Source organism: Megascapheus bottae, chromosome 1 (assembly GCF_031878675.1).
Source record: "Megascapheus bottae isolate mThoBot1 chromosome 1, mThoBot2.hap1, whole genome shotgun sequence".
NCBI classification, from domain to species: Eukaryota; Metazoa; Chordata; class Mammalia; order Rodentia; family Geomyidae; genus Megascapheus; species Megascapheus bottae.
This window is the reverse complement of record NC_143509.1, coordinates 86652340-86677565: the sequence shown is the minus strand read 5'-3', so window position 1 is coordinate 86677565 and position 25226 is coordinate 86652340. Positions and strand designations below refer to the sequence as shown.

The 25226-nt window shown below is 35.0% G+C and overlaps 1 protein-coding gene across 1 annotated transcript; it reads right to left on the bottom strand.

Moving 5' to 3' along the window:
* Nucleotides 1-803: 803 nt before the first annotated feature.
* Rbm11 (RNA binding motif protein 11) lies at nucleotides 804-11845 on the bottom strand. Its single transcript, XM_090333209.1, has 5 exons — nucleotides 11740-11845; nucleotides 8976-9138; nucleotides 7519-7591; nucleotides 4211-4307; nucleotides 804-1607 (listed from the first exon to the last, which is right to left on the bottom strand). The coding sequence occupies exons 1-5, from the start codon at nucleotides 11833-11835 to the stop codon at nucleotides 1320-1322; spliced, it is 717 nt and encodes a 238-aa protein (XP_090189335.1). The 5' UTR covers nucleotides 11836-11845; the 3' UTR covers nucleotides 804-1319.
* Between the last annotated feature and the right edge of the window lie 13381 nt (nucleotides 11846-25226).

Genomic DNA, 25226 nt, shown 5'->3' with positions numbered 1-25226 from the left:
TTCTTTAGCTAGCTTTAATAAATATGTGATTAATCATTCTTCGTTCTGATGAGTTATAGAGGTAACAAAAGTTTTAAGAGAACTTTTTGATTTATATATTTTCTATTTATCTTAGATAAGTAAAGAAATTGGGCACTTGATCTGGACAATATGTATTAAATATATATAGCAAAACATTGTTTGCTTGCTTATTTTGAAAAGGTGCATGTGTTAACTAAATCCTCTCAAACTGAGAGATAGACAAAAATGCTGACATAGTTAGGTAATTTTCATTCTAAGTAATAAGTTGAAGTTAAGAGAATGATATCTATATATAAATCATCTAACAAAGGAATGATCTGAAATCTAGGCCTGTGATAATTATCTTTCTTTGGTATTAATGCCATGTATCTTCATGTTTTTGAAATAAACTTGATGTAGAGTAACATCATATTTAGAAGAAAAAATAAAATATTATTAACAAAGGGAAATAAAAGGCTGGTTTTATTATGGTAGGTAGTCTTAATATAAATTCAATTAGGACTCATTCATTGGGAACAGAATGAAACTCAGAAATATTTCCATTAGGTCTTTAAGTAAAATACCACCTCACTTCTAACCCTGGCCTATTTGTGGTTGAATATTATAGATGACAATCTGGAGAGTACACGTGTCTTTTATTTAATAGTTTAATAAAAATTTCATCTTCATTACCAACAGGGCTTGGGGGTGTGTGTGTGTGTGTGCATGTGCATGGCATGTGTGTGTGTGTGTGTGTGTGTGCATGTGCATGGCATGTGTGTGTGTGCGTGTGTCTGTGTGTGTGTGTGTGTGTGTGTACATGTTAATCCTGGAGCATAAATTTAGGGCCTGGACACACTTCTTGAACTTCTTTTCTTCAAGGCTACTGAACCACTGCTTCACTTCAGACATTTTGTGTTTTGTTTTGGTTTCCTTTGGTAGTTTAATGGAAATAAGAGTATTAAAAACTTTCCTGCCTAGTCTGGCTCTGAACCATGATCCTCAGATGTAAGATAGAGTAGTTAGAACGAGAGGCATGAGCCACTGGTGCCTGGCTCTGCTACCTAAAATAAAGCAAAATAAAGTAGCTTTGTTTTTGACAATGGGTCAAAGACAGCATTACAAAACCAGAAAATGGAGTATATTCTGTGTTAAAGGCTTTTGTTATTCAAGGCAAATATTGATTATTAAATCAAAGTCATATTTTTATATATTTCATAAAAGACAAGCTAGCCAAGACATTGGTCATTTGGTACAATACCTTTTTGTTTGTGTAAAGTGAATTAAGACTAGTGATCAATTTCATTTGAAGATAATACTTAGTGTCTTTTCTTCTTCTTACATTTCCGGAATTTTTGGTTATATTTGTTTCCTGGGTTGTTTTCTGTACTGCTGTCACTGTCACTTGTTCGCTTTTGTCTCTTTCGTTTATTCTTCTGATAAAGGTCAGAATCCTTTGGCTGCTGGTGTGTCCATTCATAGGAGCTGGGTCCAGGTTCTACAGTGGGAATATGATTTTGTGACGAAGTCCCAGATATGCTGTTAGGAGCTGGAGCAGTCATCTCATAGTAAGGAAGCTGTGGTGGTGGGTTTAGTGCATACCACTGCTGTGACAAAATAGATATTCCTTCACTAAAACACTCTCAAAAGCTAAAAAGAACACTTTACATGCATATCTACGTAGTCATTTAAAATCTTACTGTCATTTGGCATAAGATACACAATGACTTCATAAAAGGGATGTGGGAATTTTCTTAAACTTAACATAAGGATTAAAGGTAAGACTTGGGACTAACTACAACACAGCCTAACACTGTCCAAGAGCTAGTTAATGTAAGCCACTCATGTAGCTCTCAATCTTCTAGTAGTTATAGTACAAAAGGAAAACCTAAAATTAAAGTATTTAAATAATCTATTATATCAAAACATAAAATATATTTAAATATATTAATATATTAAAAAAGTAAAATATAAAATGAATAGATTTAAATATCCTAATATAGAGAGAATGCTGTCATTTTGACATGCTATTAATGTAAAATTATTGACAGGATCTTTCACTTTGATTTGTAGATTATGTGTTCAAACAGCATTTATACTCACAAAATATCTCAATCTGGATTTGAAATTTTCACTGAAAAGGTTGGGTCTAAATTTGGATTTCAGAAAATTGAACAATCTCCATATGTAGGGTACTTCAAATATACTTGAACAATTTCTAATAACTGGGCCTAGTATTGATTTTAAGGTTTTTGTTGTTGTTGTTTTTACTTTTTCTTTTCTTTTTTTTTTTTTTGTGGGTCATAGGGCTTGAACTAGGCCTACACACTGTCCCTGAGCAATTCGGCTCAAGGCTACCACCCTACCCTTGAGACAAGCCCCACTTCCCATTTTCTAGAGGTTAATTGGAGATAAAGAGTTTCAGGTCCTTTTGTACCTAGGATGGCTTTGAACCTTGATTTTCAGATCTCAGCCTCCTGAGTAGCTAAGATTAGAGGCGTGAGCCACTGCACCAGGCTTTGATTTTGTGTTTTTTTTTTTTGTTTTTTTTGTTTTTTTTTTTTGCCAGTCTGGGCTTGAGCTCAGGGCCTGAGCCCTGTCCTTGGACTTTCTCAAGGCTAGAGTTCTACCACTTGAGCCTCAGCACCACTTCCAGCTTTTTTCTATGCATGTGGTACCGAGGAATCAAACCTGGGTCTTCGTGCATGCTAGGCAAGCACTTTACCACTAGGCTAAACTCCCAGCCCTTTGATTTTAGGTGTAGCTAGAGCTAAAAGCTCATTTTTTTTCAGTACAGTTGTCACTTACAAAGAGAGATGATTCCATATTTAAGAACAAATTAATTATTCCCAGTGACTGTAGAATATTAAGTAGGAAAATTTCTATCAGAGACATTCCCAGGGCTAAAACTGCTATCCTCCAAAATAATTGAGATACAACAAGGCTGTTGTTGTGGCTGACTAGCAAGCTTGAATCTCTAAGTTTAAAACTGTGTGGACTGCCAAGACAAACATACAAACAAATAAAAGCTAAAAACCCCAAACAAATCCAGAACCGACACAAAGATACAAACAACAATGACAAACCCACGTATAGAGACTTAGTAGTAAAATCACCATCTAGTACTGTAAAGTTTTCCCTATCTTTATGAATGCCAAGAAGAGCCAGGCGCTGGTGGCTCACATTTGGAATCCTAGCGACTCTGGAGGCTGAAATCTGACTAATGTTCAAAGGCAGCCTTAGCAAATATGTCTGGAGACTCTTATCTCCAATTACTATCAAAAAAAACCAGACGTGGAGCTCTGGTGCAAGTAGTAGAGTTCCAGCTTTAACTGGGAAAGCTAAGAGACAATGCCTAGATTCTAGGTTCAAAACTAAAACTAGTAAAAAGTGAAATGAACTCAAGGATATGGAATCAAGATCTCTCTCTCTCTCTCTCTCTCTCTCTCTCTCTCTCTCTCTCTCTCTCTCTCTCTCTCTCTCTCTCTCTGTCTCTCTCTGTCTCTCTGTCTCTCTGTCTCTCTCTCTCTCTCTGTCTCCCTCTCTTTCTCTCCTAATGGTTTATTTCATGTTGTTACTGTATCTGACTTTGGTACCTGGTATATTGTATATATGTTTATTTGTTTATTAGAAATAGGGAAGGAAAGAAAGGAGAAAACCAAGGTAATTGGGGGGGGGGGTGGGGAAGGAACCTGGGAACAAAACTTGGGGAGAGGTACCAATGTTCAAGAAATAATGTACCCACAATCTGACGAATGTAACTGTAACTCCTCCATATATCACCTCGACAATAAAATACAATTGAAAATAAAATAAACAAACCAGTAAACAAATAAATACCATAAATCAGGCCTATAGGCTCCAGGCTAGTCTTATTGGGTCAACATGAAGCCTTCATGGAGGCCAGAGTTCAGACCCCAATACTGACAAAATTCAAAACAAAAAGAAAAATCCTTCATACTAAGTAGAGTTTATTTAATTCTAAGAATATGTTTTAAAATATTTATTAGGAACTAAGTACTCACATTTCCCATGGACAACTGTAACATTACTCTGTGCTCTATTCTTGCTGAGGTACTTATTGAAAAAGCAGAAGGTTTTGGGATCACTTTCTATGTTTCTGGCAGGTTTAAGTTGTAGTATCTGTTACTAAGAACAATTTTTAGGTCTTTCAGAGTTTGAATATAATACATTGAAATATCAAACTTACCATCTTCTGAAAGAAAACATATTCTTGAGGTAAAGCAGTATTATTAACTGGAAAAAATTGCATGGGAAAGGAAGATCTTCCCACCATTTCTTCATTCCTTTGTAAAAACAAAAGAGGCAAAAAGCAATCTTAAAGTTCCTAAGTAATATCTTCTTTATTTTCTTAAAAGATAATAAAAGCTTACATTAGGTATTAACATAAAAAGAACAAATCACTAATAGTCACAAAGAGTACACAATGATCTTGTACAGTTATAAAAAAGTAAAAAAATTCCATCAGTTTATAGTTAAGAGTACCTTAATTATTTAACTAATATCTTCAGCTGGTATAATGAAAATATAACATTAAGTCCTGTGGTGTGCCAACCTTTCATTTCTAAAATGGACTTTCTTGGAGATCCTACAAATTCTAACAAGATTCTGTAACAAATTCTAACAGGATTCTGGAACTAGGACTTAACAAAATACTTGTTCAACAGGATTTTGTAACTGGCCTGCTACTACTACACATCTTTAAGACATATACCATGGGAGAAAGTTGAACTCAGCACAGCCAAGGTAGACACAAAGATGAAGGAAAAAGAACACAAGGAAGCAGTCAGATACATGGCTAGAGATGTCAGTCATAAAGACTGGAAGTATTCCAGAAGCCAGGAAAAGTGTGAACTTAAGTATGATCATGACAGATGGCAATTATAATATCGGCATCAAATGGACTAGCACTTAATTGGTTAGAAGTTTCCTGTAACTTCTGAATATTGAGGAACAGTAAGTATCTTTTCTCATTTGATATAAAAAACTAGAGGGAATAGCTCTAGTTTTTAGCACAGAAATAGATCAATATGTAAGTCCACAATGCTTCCCCTAATGAAGTAGTGAAATCCTTTTTGTTCACACTTGCTAAGTACTTTAGTCCAGTATTTTATTTATTTATTTATTTGTTTGTTTATTTATTTATTTTTGTGCATTATGGGGCTTAACCTCGACTCAGGCCCTGTCCCTGCACTCTTCAGCTCAAGGCTACCGCTCTATCCTTGAGCCAATCCTCACTTCCCATTTTCTTGAGGTTACCAGAGATAACAGTCTCAGGTCCTTTTGTGCCCTGGCTGGCTTTGAATCTTGATCCTCAGATCTCAGCCTCCTGAGTAGTTAGGATTACAGGTGTGAGCCACCGCACCTGGCTTAGTCCAGCATTTTAAATGTTTATTTTTATTTTTAACATTCCCAGAGTAATACTTTTCTATTTTAAGGCAGACAGTACTGAAGTCACAGCCAGGATTGTACCATTAACGAAGTGGCAGAGGCAGAAACTGCATTGGAGCAATATGATGGAAGACTAACCTTCTTAACTTCTGATTTGGCTATAACAGGCACGGTAGGAAGAATGAAGACCTAGAGTACATCATTTAAGTGCAATACTTTTAAAGATAATCGGGGGTAGTCATTGTTTCTAAGGGGTGACTCTCCTATACCTCAGAAGGCTAATAGAATAAACAAGAAAAGGCAGTTTAGCTATTTATTACTAGTTTTTTTTTAAGAATATGCTGTTCTGAAACAGATAACAAACAGGATGGAAGAAACTCATAAAACGCCAGTACAGACTGTAAGTAATCTTGTTTATGATGGAGTGATGAAGCTATGTTAGAGATATAATGAAATTGTAAAAGAAGGGTGGGAGACAAATTATAAATAAAATATAGATAGTGAATAAGTTACGATCATGTAAAACATGGTAAAGAGAAATGGTTATCAACTCACAGTGGATCAGATCTTGTCACTGCTAGATTAAAAAGTTATGCTTTTCAGGCAGGAGTTGGGGGAGGGAAATGGAGACCAAGACATGAGAAAGGGTATCAAACTATGTGAAGTAATGCACCTTCTATCTGGTGAATATAATGTAACCCATCTATTAATTACAATAAAAATATATGAGAAAAAAGTTATGCTTTTGTTCTTCCCTTCACTCTGCCTGAGAAACTTAGATAAATCAGTAGGCATCTACCAGACAAACACCAAGTTCCTTCTAAGCTTAAGCATATCCCCAACCCCCCCCACACACATTTCTTTAAGAGACCACATGAATAGCATCAGCTCTGAGAACATTTTCTCTGAACAGACACATTTGATCAGGCCTTACATTTTCTTCTCATCACCACACTGTTAGCGAGAAGGGCTGACAAGGGCAGAGAAACAAGGCCTGTGAATAGTTATACCCCCAGAGCTATTTCTTAATCTTTTACCATTTGAACCCTATCCTGTATGTAAACTTTCCCAATATATTTGCCTTTACATTTTCACTCTGTGTTTAAACTTGTTTTTTTAATCACAGCTCTATTTTGGCATCTTTACTTGGTGTGGAAGGTGTTCTATAATCTCTGGGATAGCCCATCAAATAATCTAGAGTTATCATTGCATCAAGAATACAACTAGACAATTCTTGAATATCTAAAAATTAACACAGAGAAGTTCTATAAAATAGTAAATAATTGGGCCGGGAGTTTGGCCTAGTGGTTAAAGTGCTTGCCTAGCATGCATGAAGACTTGGGTTCGATTCCTTGGCACCACATACATGGAAAAAGCTGGAAGTGGTGCTGAGGCTCAAGTGGTAGAGCTCTAGCCCTGAGAAAGTCCAAGGACAGTGCTCAGGCCCTGAGCTCAAGCCCAGGACTGGCAAAAAAAATAGTAAATAATTGAACGGCCTCATGTCACAAAGATAAGTTCAAGGCTAGCCTTGAGAAGTGTTTGGAGTTTATGTCTGTACTTATTGAGATATAAGATGTGAATAACAGTAGCTTGTAGCCATCATAGCAAGACTCTGTATACTTAAATGACTTAACAGTTATAAAAGCATAAGAGCAACTAAAAAGAATACCAAAAACAGAGCTGGGCACCCAGCTGCTCATAATGCAGTCCTAGCTACTCAGAAAATGCCTGAGTCCTGAGTTCAAGCCCCAGGACTAATTCACACAGACAAACACACACACACACACACACACACACACACACACACACACACACACACACAAGCTAAACACACACATTCATGCATGCACAAAAAAAGAATACCACAAATGTAAAGCTCAACTACTTGCTCCTGAAAATATTAAGATTGAACTTGAATGAGCATCTCTTAGTAGTCACAGATTGAGAAAAATAAAATCAGTTTTAACCTATGCATAAATACAAGTTTTTGTAACAGCCCCGTATATGTTAAAACTATTCCTAATACATTTTTATTTACAGCCTAACTTTAATATTGTCATAAGGACATGTTTGTTTTATCTTTAGGAAAACAATATTTTAAATTACCTGTAGCTCTGTGAATTTATCTTCACACAGTTTTCAAAATTTTGGGTAGCTGGTTCTGAACAACGAGAACTCCCTTCAAAAGAAAGGGAATGATGATAGATTAACTAATGATTTTATTTGGAGTTTTATTATTGAACTATGAAATGATCTCAAATCTTCAACTGGCTATAGTGCAAACACCTATATTTTCATCATCATGGACAGTGACGGTTCGAGGCCAGCCTGCATTACAAACATATGACTAACTGAAAATTCCATACAAAATGTAACACTTAAACACATCTATCTCTAATTCATTGTACAAATGAATATACAAATAAATTTCTATTTGTATAAATGAATGTATATATCCACATTGAAAAATATATTTCTATAAATGACTAAGACATACATGTGTATAAGTTAATGTTATAATGAACCTTTATCCAAAATATTGGCCATTTCTTAGATACACTGGCAAGGAGCTTTGATGTTTTGTATTACATCCTTCTAAATTTAAAATGATATTAACATTGCATAAGACACAAATTATCTAATCTTCATGGAAATAAGTCAATTCAACCTAAACAGGCTGTATCACAACATAATATACCTTTATTTATGCCTCTGGCCTGTATGAATGAATTGGGCTGTACAAAGTACATGAGACATCCATGCTGTCAAATCAAAAAAATAAATAAGCAAACCAAATCAAACCCAGGAAGGCATTGCTTTTACTGTTCTTATTCTTATTTATTTTGGGTAAAACCAGAGGAATAATAGCTACAGCTAGAATACCACCATTACCCAAAGAGGGGCAGAATCATTTATGGGAAGCAACATAAGCATCAGAAGAATTATCCTGACATCCTGTATCAAGATTTTGAAACCGGAAAGCACTAGGATAATAGTATAACATCATCTGAGTTCCTCCATGTAGATGACTATTCCTAGCCTGGACAAGGCATTTGAGGCTCCAGCCATTCATATTAAGAAGCTTTTCTCTATTCCTAATAAGGGTGATCTTCACTTACTTTGCTTTTACAGGGATCTTAGAACCAGCCCCTGGAAATATGCCTCACATAGTTCCCCAAGAGAAAATAATTTGGACGATTCTTCTGCCAAGAAGTAGGTGTTTGGTATCAAATCTGAACAATGTCAAGACACTTGAGAGTTGTGTCTTGCTAGAGTGGTGTGCCCTGTTCATGCAGATTTACTCTATCTATGAGTCAATAGTATCCATCAGAGCTTTTTTAAAAGCTCTGTTTCTAAAAGAGAACATTATAAATTTTAATACAGAAGTTATAGGTTTGTCAATGAAATGGATAATACTAATTAATCCTATAATATTATATGTTAAATAATTACTCTGAGAAAATTTTATTGTCAACACCATATGGCAAATATAATGCTTGTACAATAAATAATAATAGCAATCTCAAAGCAAGCCTTAGAGACTCATCAGGGAGAGGACATACCAAATCGATACTGTACATTAATTGGTCTTCCATATAAACGAATTCCATTCAGTAAAGCAATGGCATATGACACCGACTCTGGGTGTTTAAAGCAGACAAATCCAAAAGATTTTGGCTTTCCTTCTCTGTCTTTGCATATCGTCACTTTGGTTAGTGGTCCAGCCTATAAGAAACTTAAAAATATTATTTTCTCATAAATTGAAAGATTTTCTTTTACACTCAGATAACTAAGTAAATCCATCTTTGAAAAAAAGAAAATCTGTTAGCAACAGGATTTTACATAACTATGCAAAGAATGCATTTTATTCATAAATATGATATTTTAAAAATTTATTTTGACTAACACAAAATTTTAATAGAAAAGGAAAATTGAATAGTCCAAAATATAAAAATGAAAGAAACACCATTTCTTCTTTTATATTTTACAAACCATTTTGTAGAGTATTCGAATCTAATAGTGAAGTTCTAGTGTGCCTCTATATCTTAGTAGCATTTAACCCAAATTGCAATGACAAATTCAAAGTAAAGTGAGTGCTTTACAAAACAGACAGAAACATCATAAGATAGTGAAGAAACTGTAAACATCTTGACTCTTAAGAAGCAAAATTTATCATGTGTTTTGATTTAGTAACGGTAATTGGCAAAAACTTTCAGAAGGAGAAATTACATTCTTAAGACCTTGAAATAGTAAGCGTATTATTCCGAGTGAAAAATTAGAAAAGTCTTAAGTAAGTATACTTGATATACTATTCCATGATATATTCTGAAAAATGGAATAAAGTACTGGTAGAAAACCTGTCGGAGACCAAAACCAAGGCAAGCATTAAAGCAATGTGCTAACTATAACTGAAAAAAATTATAAGATCTCTGTGATCAATCATGATCATAGGAAATGGTCACAAAATCAGATAAAGAATGTAATGATGTGATTTTAACGACTGTGCTCTTTGTGCTGGAAATACATAAAATATGCTTTTAAGTTTTAGAGAAGTCCTAATGACCATCCTGCCAATGATTCCCTATCTTGGGATCCACCCTTTAACTTTGTATTACCTGTGGTTTCCAGGAACTTGTTCATATTTTGGCACTCCCCAATGAATCTATTTCTCCTACTGATGCTTCTTTCACGGAGTCAGATTTCTCGAAACTATTCTGTTGCAGTACTTAATATATCTGGAACTAAGTTGCTGTCTTTATTCTCTAAATATATACTTAGTGTTTCTTGGCTAAAAAATATAATAGTATCTTGATTTTTCTCAATTGAAATGGCAGTGATTTGAAATTAATAAAGGTATAATTTCCTCATAAAATAGATTTTCTACTTTGCTACAATTTTTACTTTGCTACTAATGATAGTTAATACATGGAAGCCTAAAGAGACAAAAGGTACCTTAGTAATTTGAATTTTCATAAAGCAGTTTAGTCTTGCTGAAGCATATTACACATTCAAAGGTCTTACATTTTAAGTTAATTTTTCTTAATCCAATTTTAAGGGTTTAAAGGTGCAAGGTTTCTTTTTAAATATTCAACACCTTTAAGGCATAACAATGAGCAATTTTGAGGCGTTTTAGACTCAAAATGAAGCACAATTTGGCAACTATCCAAATATTCTGGGTTTTGCTGATTCTGAGTGTTTCAAAAACGTACTTCACAAAATGTGTACTTAAAGACTGTTGAGAGATAAATTAAAAAAAATCCCATCCCTTCTACCACTTGTACACTGAATTCTGGAAATTCCATTCTCTCGTGGTATTTGTGAGAGGGGGGGAAATCACTCTTGATTTCTCTTGATGCTTGCATTATTTTTAGTAGCAACAATCTCACTATTAATAATAGCAAACCAACTTACTATTAGTATTCGCAGGATTAAATGGTAACTGCCAGCTGTACCAGCTTGACAAGGCTAGCTCATTAATTCCTCACCATTGCATCATACTGTAGACACTATTAACACCCATTCTTCATCTGATGGTACTGAAACACTGAAAAATTGCCTTAGGGTCAAAGTCATGTTGCTGAACTGACCAGCGATGGAGTTCACACGCCCGAACACTTTTCTATACTATGTCCACCTCTCTCTAGACAATCAGGGTGCTGACTTTCCATTTTCAAGGAGTAGCTGTTAGATTTAGAAGCACCTTCATATCTGCCTAGTCATTCGGAATGATTAAACCTCAGATGAATGGCTGAAGTTATCCTTTGGGCAAGTGATGGTTTTGTCTGGTAAACCTGGGTGTGTTTACAAGACACCGGGGTTCAATACCGAACCTCAAAAAGTTTCAGAAGATCCTCCTGCCAGGAAATCAAAGTGCCTGAGACAGGGAATCAATTGCAGTCTAATCAGGCTGCATCATTTCTAGTGCTAGTTTTTTTCACGTGGAGTAAACACACCCTGGGCACGCAAGGACGCCTTTAAAACTGGATGTGGGACATAAAAGTGCTTTATTACCTGTCCATCCCAGGCCTAGGTAACTCAGAAAAAATACCCTCACTCAGGGCTTGGAGGTGGAGGGGAGAAGCAGGAGGCCCTGTCAGTCACTACAATCCCCCAGAACCGTGTAGTGGGACTGGAAAGCACACTAAGCCACGCCCTTCCCGGGGCTGTGCTGGGTAGACAGGTGCGCCCAGGCTCCAGGAAAAGCTGGCAGCAGAGAGGGAAGGGCCCCGCCCTCCCGAGGGTCCAGGCGCCCCCTTCCCCCCCATCCTCCCGCATCCCTCCGGCTGAGCTTCCACGGGTCCGCAGCCCCATCCCGGCGGCGGGTACCTGAAGGAACAGCTCGTAAAGAATCTCTTCTCGCACCCGAGCTTCTAAATTTCCCACAAACACGGTCCGGTCGGCTTCCTCCTGAGCCGGGAACATCCCTCCGGATCTTCACCCCAGGATGGAGGAGGTACCAAGGCCACGCCCCTCCCTCCTGCTGGACTGAGCTGCTGGAGGGAGGGAGGCGGGGCTGGCGCGGGGAGATCAGGGGAAGTGGGCGGGGCGACGCGTCGTGGCCACGCCCAACGCCGGCCGTGGGAACCTCCTGCTGCAGTGCTGTCCCGCCCCGGATCCTCCTTGGATAAAGAGTAAACCAAGCATAAGCCTGCTCAAGCTTTTCCAGTTTGCTTGTATGAGTATCCTCTGCTTTCTCAGGCATTTTATTTGTTGACTTATTGATTATGTATTTACTCATTTATTCGTTTAAGGATTTTAGTGAAATAACGATTGGAAGCTCTAGTAACTTCCCCACAGATGTTGCTAGACCAAGGAGAATAGATGAATTGGTCTCTGAAGAGTTACTGAATAATCACATCATTAAGAATTAAAGTTAATTTGCAGAACAATATTTGGAGGGATAAAAATTGGAAAGATGAATGATAAAGAACTGGCCTTAAAGCTTATTTACCTTGGAATCCGTCCCAAGAGAATACTTTGAAATTGACAGGAGTAGTTTTCCGTGGCCCCAAGAAAGGCTTGGAACTACCTACACAGGACCGTGAAATTACAATTTTAGTATGGATGACACTGTTTAGTCCCCAGGTTGGTGTAGTGGTGGAGATTCATTTTTTTAAGATGAGAATATATATTTTTACTTGGTTGTGGAGAAGAAAAAAAATCATCTTTATAAAGGACAGAAGTGATTTTAAGGGACCCTAATTTCTATTTAATTCGCTTATTACTTAGATTCATGCGCTTGGACAATCAACTTTTCTGTGTAGTTAATTTTCTTAAGGAATGGATTGTGCTAAATAGAAAAATTTATTGTATATTTTCTCAGTGTTTCCTACGTGTCTTTAATATTAGAAAGCAACGTATATAGTGAAAATTACCAATGAAACCATTAAATCACAATCATTTTGAAGGGAAACCTTCTGGAATTTGAACAATACGAATATTTGAAAAAGCAGGCTGTATTTCCCATTTTCAGCTGGACTTTTCCCCTTGAAACTATAAGGATGATTTTCTGCACTCACTTCTCCTCACCATTAATTATTGTTAATCTGTACATAATTTTATTGTTAAATATTAATGTTTTCAAATTTTGACTATAAGAAGAAATCTTTCAGCCAGGTGCGGTGCCTCACACCTGTAATCCTTGCTACTCAGGAGGCTGAAATCTGAGGACCAAGGTTCAAAGCCAGCCCAGGCACAAAAGAACTTGAGACTCTTATCTCCAATTAACCTCTGGAAAATTGGAAGTAGGACTTGGCTCAAGGGGAAGGGCGGTAGCCTTGAGCTGAAGAGCTCAGGGACTATGCCCAGGCGGAGTTTAAGCCCCATGACCCACAAAAAAATAAATCTTTCAGGGATGAACACCCTTGATTTTATAATTTTGGCACATGTGGTTAATATCATATGTAAAGACCTTGGCTTCTGTGGGAAAGTAGTTTGGATTTTGAATTATGGAATCAAGTATTACTAATATTTTTTATCTCAATAAGTCAAAATACATAAAAGATTATACCAAAAATATTCTGACTAAACAGTGACTCACTCATCTAAATACACATTATCCAACTGTTATCAGTAGTTCTTGGAAATATATGTGGTACATAAACTTGATCAATCTTACATATCATCATCATCATTGTCATCATATTAATTATCAACATCATGAACACAAGTGTGTCACAATTTTCATTGCATATATGTTGACATATCTATTAAAATCATTTTAAAATCTCTAAGTAGATAAGTACATAAGTCATAATATCTCATTAAACTCTTCCCATTTTATCTTGTTACCTACTGACATTTTACTACTTATTACAATTGACATATTTTTAACATTCTCTCAATGAGAGTAAAATATAAAATAGTATAACACTGCTAGGTATTTTACTGTTGGAAACACCAAATTCCTGTGAGGTATTGAGAGCGATAAAGATGAAAATAATATACTGAAGTCAGGGGCTGGAAGTTTGGCCTAGTGGTAGAGTGCTTGCCTAGCATGCACAAAGACCTGGGTTCGATTCCTCTGTACCACACATGTAGAAAAAAGCCAGAAATGGTGCTGAGGCTCAAGTGTTAGAGTTCTAACATTGAGAAAGTCCAAGGACAGTGTTCAGGCCCTGAGCTCAAGCCTAGGACTGGCAAAAAAAAACAATATACAGAAGTCATTTACCTTTCAATCTCCCTTCTGAAATGATGTATATTCTTTATTGAGGATATGCAGTTATTACAGCACAGTGTGTAGAAGGGTCTGGATAATTTTGTGGTCACCAAGGAATTACAGTAGTAGGCCCTTTCAAAATTAAACCTTTCATAAGACTCCCAGAAAGCAAACATCAAATTGGTGATGAAAATTCACTGGGAGTTAATTTTTTAATGATTTAAAAGCACTTATAATATTTGCTTGTGGGTTTCTTATAAAGTATTTCCAGACTGAATTTTAATTTGTCTTATCTCTGATGTAAACTAAACATTGTTTTAACTATATCCTTGGGACTTTACAGAGACATGTTTTTTTTTTTTTAAATCTTAGTTTTAGAACTTGTACTCCATGTACTTAAAACAGCACACAGTTTCCTTTATTACTAAAATCCATTACTGGGAGAATAAGAAAATTTAGAATTAAGGAAGCATAAAAAATGTAACTGGATAATAATTTTAAATGGTTGTCAAATTAAAAACAAAAGTCTTTTTTTAATTAACTGCACAAAACAACTAAAAGTTTGACTTGCAAAATGGCCTCTGTGATTTAGATAAAAACACACACAGATGCACATAGACACACACAGACACACACAACACACACACACACACACACATACACGCACACACATACAGGAAGCCCATAGTTCACACTTCACAGTTTCATGGAGTATGGATTTCATTATTGTTTTTTGGTACTTGATGACAACTTACATTGAAATCAAAATGGGCAGAAAAAAATAGCTTTTTCTGACTGGTTCCATTTTCAGCATTTTTTAACAACATATTACTTTCTAGTCTTCCACAAACATATTCTTTCAGACCACTTCTGAAATCCTGAGGCTAAAAGGAATAAGGAAACACATAATTAGTTTTCTCAGTCCTTAAATTCAACTTGTGCAGCTGAACATTTGTTTGTGACTTATTACAATTTTTGACTTAAAAAAATTCTTCTCATAACCACAGGCCAGAATGGAGGAAAAAGAAAACAAAAACAAACAGACTTACCTCACCTTTTTCAACAGAGGGAGGAGCAAAAATCATTTTTAACAGTAAAACTGGACAGACTGTGCCAGTCCTATTAAAGTGAGATCTTAATGAATTACAGAATTTCTTTTTTGGTGTATCTCAAGTGCTGCTTTTACTGTTTTTGATTCCAAATGAGATTATACATTTTTCTGTGTTTCATGTGCTGTGTAAGATCTGGTAAGATATTTGTTTATAATCAATTTATAAAATTGTGTAGTAAAATAATTAGCATAGTTTATATTCTGGATAAAGAATATCATTTTTTTAATATTTTATGAAAAGTTTACTGTGATTCTGGGTATTAATTATGTGAAGCTAGATTACTAAGAAGAATTGTGTGTATAAAGGGCAGTACGTTTGTGTGTGTATGTGTGTGTGTGTGTGTACATTTATGTGTTTGGTAAATTGAAGTTCTATAACTTACTTTCCAAACACTTATTAACTAGTGTACTTTTTATAAGGGATTTAGATAAACAGAAATATGAGAAACAATAACTCATTCATAAGGAAATTAGTTCAGGTTTGAAAAATCATTAAGTCATGACTTAAATATATACTTCAGTTTTATTTGTTCAAATAATCTTATTATGAGGAACATAGTAATAGGTAAAATTAACGATTGAAAAGTAAAAAAATGATAGACTACAATGTTTATAGTAATAGAAACTAAAGTAAGTTCATGGTAATGAGATTGAACTTTAGTCTTTTGTTTTTTGGCTTATAATAATAATTTTAGTAATATATTTTACTACTTTGTAGGATAATAAAGCAGAACTATTTGTACTGCTATTATAATAGAACTACTTGTTGGTTATGGTCTAACAGGTAGCAGAAGCACTGTTTTATTGTGAAAAAAGCAGTAAATTTTAAATTGAAAATGCTTAGTATTCTATATAAGCAGATGAATTTATATTTCAAATAGTTCATAAATACAAACTCAAAAAAAATTTAAAATGTCACCTAGTAATTGATATTGCATAATTTCATTTGGGTAATAATAAGATAATTTTTGAAAACAATTCATGTATTTCTGCCCAGTTTATAATTTAAAGTTACTCTTTTGAAAATTTTAAATACATATTTTATGTTTATGTGATGTGTAATACTAGCACTTTAATTTGAAATGATAGAAAATCCGAATTTATCTGTGATTTTCACATGTAATAAAATACTACCATTTTGAATTTTTTTCCCAATCATTTAAAAATTTAAAAGCTCTTTTTTTAGACTCCTGACCAGATTTGGCTCAAAAGGACTTAGTTTACTAACCACTGACTTCTAGTACTTGGTAAAGCATTAAATCTGTCTTATTTTGCGTTCTCATTTCACAGTTGAAAAAGTGAAATATAGATTTTTGGATGCATTTTTTTGAATCATAGAACCATGTACTAGAGTGCCTGGGATTCTTTCTCCAGTGAAAATTATTTTGCATAACTGGATAAGTTATGAATAACATAGCTTTTGCATAACTAAGCCATGAAGTTCTTTTTAGCCACATTTTGAGTAGAAATGACATATGGTTTTAGTGTCGTGTTTAGATAACCATGTTTTTTATTCTTTCAACAAAATGTTTATATTTGTCTAATTTGATTTTAACAATCTATTTTCAATAGTGATTTATGTTGAATTACTTAAACTAAGTAACTACAAACAGGTTTAATTTATTATAACAGTTTCTTAAGTACAAGGGTGGATTTGAAAGGACATGGGGTTTGAAAACATAATGCATGGTTCCTGTCCAGTAGCTTGTGCTCTAGACTAATTTACTTAACCGTATAGCTAGGTAACGTAACTTAAATGAACCTTAGTTTCCTTACTTCAAAGTGGAAATTATAGTGGGAATACTATATCATTGCACAGGGAAGTTCAGAGGAGATAACATATATATATATGCTACTTGGTTGATTGTCAGTTTGCTTTCATTCTTTTAGAAAATTTCAGATGTAAGTTTTTCTATTCACTTTTCATGTAATATTTGTTTCAGTAATCTTTTGTGTTACTCATGTAAAAATACACAGGTACCTTGCAAATCAGGATCACTGGGAATTGTCCAAGTCAGCTATATTCTAAACACATTTCCCACTTAGTTTTCTCATTTATTTTTAAGCCATTGCTGTTCAATTCCTGGTTCTAAGATGTGTTAAATACCTACTTTAATTTGCTTATATAGTCAGATTTGTTCCCAAACATCTTCCAAAAATTGCTACAAAAGAAATTGTTACTGGTTAAGTATCTTGATTTGCTGTGGCATGTTAAGCCAGTATGTATTTGCTTTGATTGTTTGAGAAAAAGAGAGTTACAGTTATTGCTTTGCCTTTGACTAGAGATGTGGCTCAGTTGTTACAGTACCTACCAACCAAGTGTAAAGTCCATTCATTCCTGGAAAAATATTTTTTATCTTATTTATTGTATCATTAGTTTGCACAGATTTTAAAGTTCTTTCTACAGTTTTGTGTTTTAACTAGCCATAAGATCAAGCAAACCTCCATTTTGGAAGTGGCTAAATTGCTTTATATCTGTGATTCTGTTGGTCCCAAAAGGGCTTTATTTTCAGTATATGCAAATGAACAAATGAGCTACTAACCTTCTAATAGGGCCTTATTTATGATGCTCTGATGTTTATATACTTTAGCCCATGAATATGATGCTCATAAATTTTGTATTTTAACCAGATACTCCTTATTTATTGCCTTAGTGCATTTGATATCATTAACAAGGATATCATTTTTTTAAAATTAATTTTGTTTTCTTTTTCTTTTGGTGGTACTAGAAGTGAATTTAGATCCTCCAGTTTGTCAGGCTGGATCATGTATGTTGGGGAGTTTTAGTATCTAAATATGACATACAAAAAAGTGGGAGGGAAATGTAATATCAAACAGCATAAGACTTGGTATGAAGTCATTCCTAAATATCAGTTATTATTACCATTGATATTGTTTTTTATGAATTACCTATGTTGTTTTCAAAAATGGGGAAAAAGGAAGGAAATTTTATGTAGACTTTTTGGGATAAGAGTGAAGTTCACAGATGTTATTTGGAGTATGTAGACTAAATATTTCCAGGATGTATGTGAGGATCAATATCTTCTTTGTTTTCACTTTTTAAAATGTATTTTTCTTATACTTTATATAACTCTTTTCTTACGAGTCTTGATTTCATTATTCATCCTCCTACTTCTCTTCCTTTTCTTCCCTATTACTATTATTATTGTTATATTATCTTTAAGTAGTTATTCAAAAGAATTGCCACCTAAAAAACCATCTATGAATAGAATATACCTTCATTAATGTTACCCTTTCAACATTTTTGTCTATATAAGGAATGCACTGTATTCTTGCTTTTATTTCCCCCTCTTTTCTTCTTCATTGATATACCCTTTTCCTCTTGACCCCACCACACCCCTTTTGAGTATGTATTTTATTTTGCTGATCTCTGATTTTGGCTTTCTAAGCACTTAAACTATTTAATCTACCACATGTCATTTTATACTTTGTACACATTTTTATACTGCCCATTGAATTTATTTATGAGTTTGTAAGCTAAACCAAACATCTAGATACAAGGGAAAGCATGGATCTTTTATTTTTCTGGGTCTTACTTTACTCAACAATTTTTTCAAAGTCTTTCTATATATTTACAAATGACATAATGTCCTTTCTATTGGATGAATAAAATTCTATTATGAATACACACACACACACACATACACACACACACACACACACTTCCTTGATCTACTCATCCTTTCAGGGGGCATCTGGACTGATTCCATACCTTGGTTATGGTGAATAGTTCTGCACTAAACATGGTTGTTTTGGTGGCTTTATTGTAGCATGATTTGTAAAATTTTATTTTGCCGGTCCTGGGGCTTGAACTCAGGGCCTAGACTGTCCTTGGGCTTTCTCAAGGCTAGTGCTATACCACTTGATCCACAACACCACTTCTGGCTTTTTCTGTGTATGTGGTACCGAGGAAAACCAAACCCAGGGCTTCAGAATCCAACGCCCGACTTTGTACATGCTAAGCATGTACTCTAACACTAGGCCATTCTCCCGGCCCCAGTTCATAATTTTTTCCTCGGGAGCTGTATTGTAGAGTTCTCTGTTTAATTTTTTGAGACAGCTCCACAGTGATTTCCTTAGTATTCAAACAAGATCCCATTCTCTTTGTCTTCATTTGTGCCCTTTAAATGAGCCTTATCTTTGCATGACTTTAGGAATTGTTCAGCTTCCAGCTTCTGTGGCTTCAGTCTGTTTGCATAAGTCTATCTAAAGTAATAGACTGAAGGTTCCTAAGGTCTTCTGTGTAGTTTCTTTCTCTCTAGGATTCTGCTATTCAAATTGCAGTTGCTTCATCCTGCCCAAACCTCAGCTTTTCTTGCCTAATATGACAAAAGAGCCATGATCTCAATAGTTTTATCCTTTCTTTTACTGTGGTCTAGAATCTATATTCATCAGAAATGTTTTAGAAGATAGGGCTGAAGTATTATATTTTGTTCTCAGAGAAGTTTTCCACTGGTGAAAATTTTATTTTCTACATATTTATTCAGTGTACTTAGTTGTTCATCAAACCAAAACTGAAATTTAACCATGTTAAAAAAATCTGTTAAGGCCCTGAGTTTGGCTTAATGGTAGAGTGTGCCTAGAATGCATGAAGAAAGACCCCGGTTTGATTCCTAAGTACCACATACATAGAAAAGGCTGGAGTAGTGGTTTGGTTGAAGAGGTAGAGCTTTAGACTTAAGAAAGACCAAGGACAGTGTTCAGGCCTTGAGTTTAAGCTCTCAAACTGGCTAAAAAAGAAAAAAAATCTGCTTACAGCTCCTCTCTGCTGCACTTTGTTACTGATGACAAGAGTTACATCTTCATATGGTTTGTACCCTTTAACATATGGTCAAATTGTCTAGAAAATAAAAATGAAGTCATAAACACTAATTATAACAATACTGTTTTCTATGTTTATCATTTATCTCTACCAGACTTTCTATTTTTATATGACCTTATTATAGTTTAGTGTTTTCATCCTGACCTGAATAACTCTTACCAGTATTTCATATGAGGTAGGTCTGGTGGGAATGAATTTCCGTCTCTAATTTGTCTTGACATATTTCAACATCTCTCTTCTTTGAAGGACAATTTTACAAAGATTTATTTACGTTTTGATTTTTATGTTTCCCTCTACTCCTAAAATCTAGCAGAATGAAATCAATTTAATGATCTATATATGCATGACAAGTATATTAATTTAACTTTTTGTCATGTTTGATAACTTTTATTTCTATTCCAAACTATTTCACTAATGAAAACGTAAAGGACAATAAACTTGAAATGTCAACTCTCAGTGGTATTTGACATGAAGCATTGACGCTCCTAGTAGTGAATTCATGTGAGCCTTTCAGGTTGTCTTGGCCTGGCTGTGGATTAGCTTTAGGTAGCTTGAATGACCAGCACCTAGCACAGCTTAGCTCTCACACACTTGTCTCTTTCATCTTCTAGCAGGTTATATAGGAATGTCTTCATTGTGGTAGCAGGTGTGCAGGAGTTCAAGTCCCTAGCCAGCTACATGTCAAGCCTCTGCTTGCTACAAATCTCTTATGTTCTTGTTTCTCGAAGAAAGCTCTATTTTTTTTCCAATCACTTATGGAGGAGTGGTAAGTATGACTCCACTTTGATCCCAGGCAAATGGTATGAATTCAGGAATAGGTGATAAACTGGACCTGCTCAGGCAAGATAACACATCAACTTTTCCTCTTTTGTTTTATAAAAACTACATTAATCTCTCCATTGAAAATCTTTCAGTATCTTCTCTATTTTTTGGTTCAAAAGTTGAAATTCCTTGTTCAATAAAGCATCGGTTTATACAGTTATATAGTTGTTTAAATGTCTTATTCATGTTTCATCTGTTAAGGTATTACTTTGCATTATGCTTTCTACTTTCCATTGTTCCTTTCTAAATTTTCTTATCTATTGTGTACATGTATATTCATGTGTATGTGTTTGTGTGTATATTTTTATGTGTTTGTGTATGCACTAACAGATTTTCATATTTTTAGGGAGTAGACTTTAGGATGTACAGATGTGGTGTGTGTGTGTGTGTGTGTGTGTGTGTGTGTGTGTGTGTGTGTGTGTGTGTGTTGCTGCTGGGGCTTGAACTCAGATCCTGAGTGCTATCTCCAAGGTTTATGGCTCCAGGCTAGTACTGTACCATTTGAGACACAGTTTCACTTCTTGTTTTTTTATGGATGGTTAATTGAGATAAGTGTCTCATGGACTTTCCTGTTGGATCTTCAGATCTTATCTGACTAGCTAGAATTACAGGTGTGCGGTGCTGCCTCGTGTACTGTTTAATGGTAGTTACATATAGTTTCCCATATATTTTTTAAGTACCACCCATTTTTTCTGTGAATGTAAAACTGAAATCGTTTGAGTATGTTTTCCAGCATGTCTACTTCTTAAGGCCTAGTTATCATATTAGTTGGACATGAAAGAATGACCTTTGTTATTGGCTTTCCATTTTGCAGTATTTAACTACGAAGCATTATTTGACTTATTTCCATATCTGGTATCTTTTCATACTGTGCCTTTCTATAGATCTTCTATTAATAAATCAAACATTCTTATTTAAAAGCAATCTATGTGAGTGATGTCTTTCAAGAAAGTTAACAAATTATTATTCCACAAATCTTTAAAAAACTTACATTCATTGCTCTTTTATCTGTCTAATCTACTATTTTAGAAGGAAAATATGAAATCATTATTACTTCATTCCTCTATATGTAACCTGGATTTTCTACCTTGATATTTTAGGATATTTTAATCTTTCATGGAAAGACAAACAAGTATCTAGGAAGTTTATCGGTGAGTGTGATTAACTGATTTCTTCTGTGTCTTGGTAAACCTGTCAATTTGCAATCTCCAGCTTGAAAACTTATTCTCTTAATTGCTGTAGCTGCCGCCTTTTCCTCTCCATCAAAACTGCTACTTCAGGAACAGCAGCAGCTTTTAATTTGAAGAATTCTCTGTCCTATATCTATGATTTCCTTCATAATTTGAACATTGTTCTTTATTGCTTACTATAAGATGAAGTCTGCATGTTAAAACATTCATATATGATTTATTCTGTTAATTGCACTTTTTAAATTTGGCTCAGCAATTTCATCATTCTGTTTTTCATCTGATCCTGTCACTTTTTACCTCAATAAATATTCTCCTTTATTACGTCCTTCTCGTGGTTTGAAAAGAATATATGTTTTTGTCTTCATGGAAGTATTCTAGAGTTCTCTGCAGTGACTTCTGCATCTGGGAACCAATTATACATGTCTGCTGAGGGTTTAGGTTGATGATCTCTTACCTTTATTTTTATTAGAGAGATTCTACTGTACATGTCTTATGGTCAAGCAAAATCTAGTTGGGCTTTAAGTGGACCAGTAGTTTGACTTGTTGACTGTATGTGGCCCTTCTCCACGTTCCAGCTGATAAGGCAGATGGCATGATTCTCTGCAAAATTTGCATAGTGTAGGAAGCATTTATAGGCTCTATGGTTCACTCTATTCTTCAATTACTTATTCTCTGGTACTTTAAAGAGATTCAGTATGAAAGTTTTAAGATTCCAAGTATATCACTGGGGATAGAGTGCGGGCCTTGGGTCTCCTTCACTGTTTTCCTTCGTGTTCCTTTAAATATTTGAAACAGTGTTGTGTATATTGTTTTAAAACTAGAGTTATTATGAGATGTAGTATCTTATATCCACTATGAAAATATTTGTTAGTTTATTTCTGGTCTTTGTCTAGTGGTATATTTTAAAAGCATAATAACTGAGAAGTACATGAATAATGGTGTAAGTTTTTGAAATGCACTTGAGAATTTCTTTCTTGTGTACTCTTATTAAATCAAAATTCCAAAAGAAACATGAGTACAGACTCTCATAAAAATCAATTGGAAATAAAGCCAGGCAGTGGCTCTGGCCTGTAATCCTAGCTACTCAGGAGGATGAGATCTGAAGATCAAGGTTTAAAGCCAACTAGGTCACAAAAGGACCTGAGACTCTTATTTCCAATTAACCTCTAGAAAACAGGAAGTGGTGCTTTGCTCAAGGCAGGGTGGTAGCCTTGAGGTGAAGCACTCAGGGACAGCACCCAGGCTGAGTTCAAGCCCCATGACCCCCACAAAAAAAAATCAATTGGAAATAAATTTGAGGTGGGATTTTCTCCTTATAAGATAAATGAAAACAAAATTGAAAAGATCAGCTATTTGGGCAAAACCTAGATACATAAGGCCATGTAGGATGACACTAAATGAAAGGACCTCCAGGATACAGAAACAAAAGCCATATAATGAGTGATTGTTGTCCTTAATGTAATATGTTATTTCTCATCTCTTTTGCTGCCCCTTAGTTATCTCATATTATTACAGTATTTTACCTTGTTATCTGATATATTTTATATATGTATATTTGGTTATTTGAAATCAGATAGAGAAGAGGGGAAAACAAGATGAGGGGCGGGGGTGGGGGAGGGAAATGGGGACCAAAACATGAGAAAGGGTATCAATGTATGTGAAGTAATGCATCTTCTATCTGGTGAATATAATGTAACCCTTCTATTAATTACAATAAAATATATGAAAAAAATCTTTGATGATTGGGAGGGGGTACGGGGAGAGAAAGTGGGAGAAAAACACGGGAAGGGGTATTAATATTCAAGAAGTAATGTACCCACTACCCGATGAATGTAATTGTAACCCCGACAACAAAATACAATTAAAAAACAAAAACAAAAAATGAAAAATAAAAAATCAGCTATTTTCCCATCATTTAGTAATAATGGTTTCTATCTATCTTTTCTTAGTTATTTCATTCTCTGTCCTAGTTCCTTCTGAAATAGACTAATAGTAGTTGATGGATAGATACATTGACTATATATTTATACATCAATATAAAACAAATATAAAGTATTTTTACATTTTTGTGCCATTATACACAATCCTGTACAGCACTAAGGCCCTGAGTTCAAGTCTTTGGAGAGGAGAAGAAAGGAGAAACAGAGGGAGAGAGAGAAAGAGAGAGAAAGAGAGAGAGAGAGAGAGAGAGAGAGAGAGAGAGAAATAGGCTTTCCTTAATTATGATTATATATGGATACATTTTAAAGCTTTTGTCAATATTCATAATTGATCTATCTTTTATTGGTGGTCTGGGAACCCTTTAGAAATGCATTCTTTTTTATTTTCTGGGTAATGTATAGAGAGGTTGCAGTTACATTCATCAGGTAGTGGCTACATTAGTTCTTGTACATTGATACCCCTTCTCATGTTTTTGTCCCCCTTTCTCTCCCCTCACCCCCTCCCAGTCATCTTGTTTTCCCTCCTTCCTGTCCCTATTTCAAATAAACAATTAATCGTGCAGGTTTTATTTGATGTTGAAGAGAAACTAGATTACCTTCCAACTTGAAGTGGCCTTTTGGTCTGGGTGCAGTGGAGTCCAGGTGGGAGTCCGGTGGGTGAATCAGGAGGATCATGATTTGAGGTGAACCTAGGTAAAAATATGTCATAAGAACCCTCTGCAACCAGTAGAAAGCTTTATTATGGAAGGATCAAAGCCCAGGCTTGCCTGGACCAAAACAATAAGTAGAGCAGCCCAGCTGTTTGGCATGAGAAAGGCCCAGAGTTCAAACCCCAGTGTTGTCCTCCCTCCCACTTAAATATGTATAAAAAAGAAAATGGCCTTAGGAATGTTTGTGATATTTCTTGTTGTTTTCAAATAAGATGAATGTTTTCATTTTTGATAAGTAGATTTGGATATTTCTGCAATTGGCTCTTGAAAAATGTGCCTTGGTTTACCATCCTTCTTACTAGCAATATGAATTATTTGAGTCTGATTGCTATTTTCTGTATTGTTCAGATAAAACCAGGCCTTCGACATGTACTATTTTTATTTTTCATTTAATTTTAAAACTATTTCTAGTTCAGAAAGTCTTTTATCCTAACCCATGTATTGTAGTTACTCAGTGAATGATGTCAAAGTGTCAAACCCTCTACCCCTTAAACTCATGACTATTTTGTTTTTATGTCTTTTTTTTCCCAGTCCTGGAG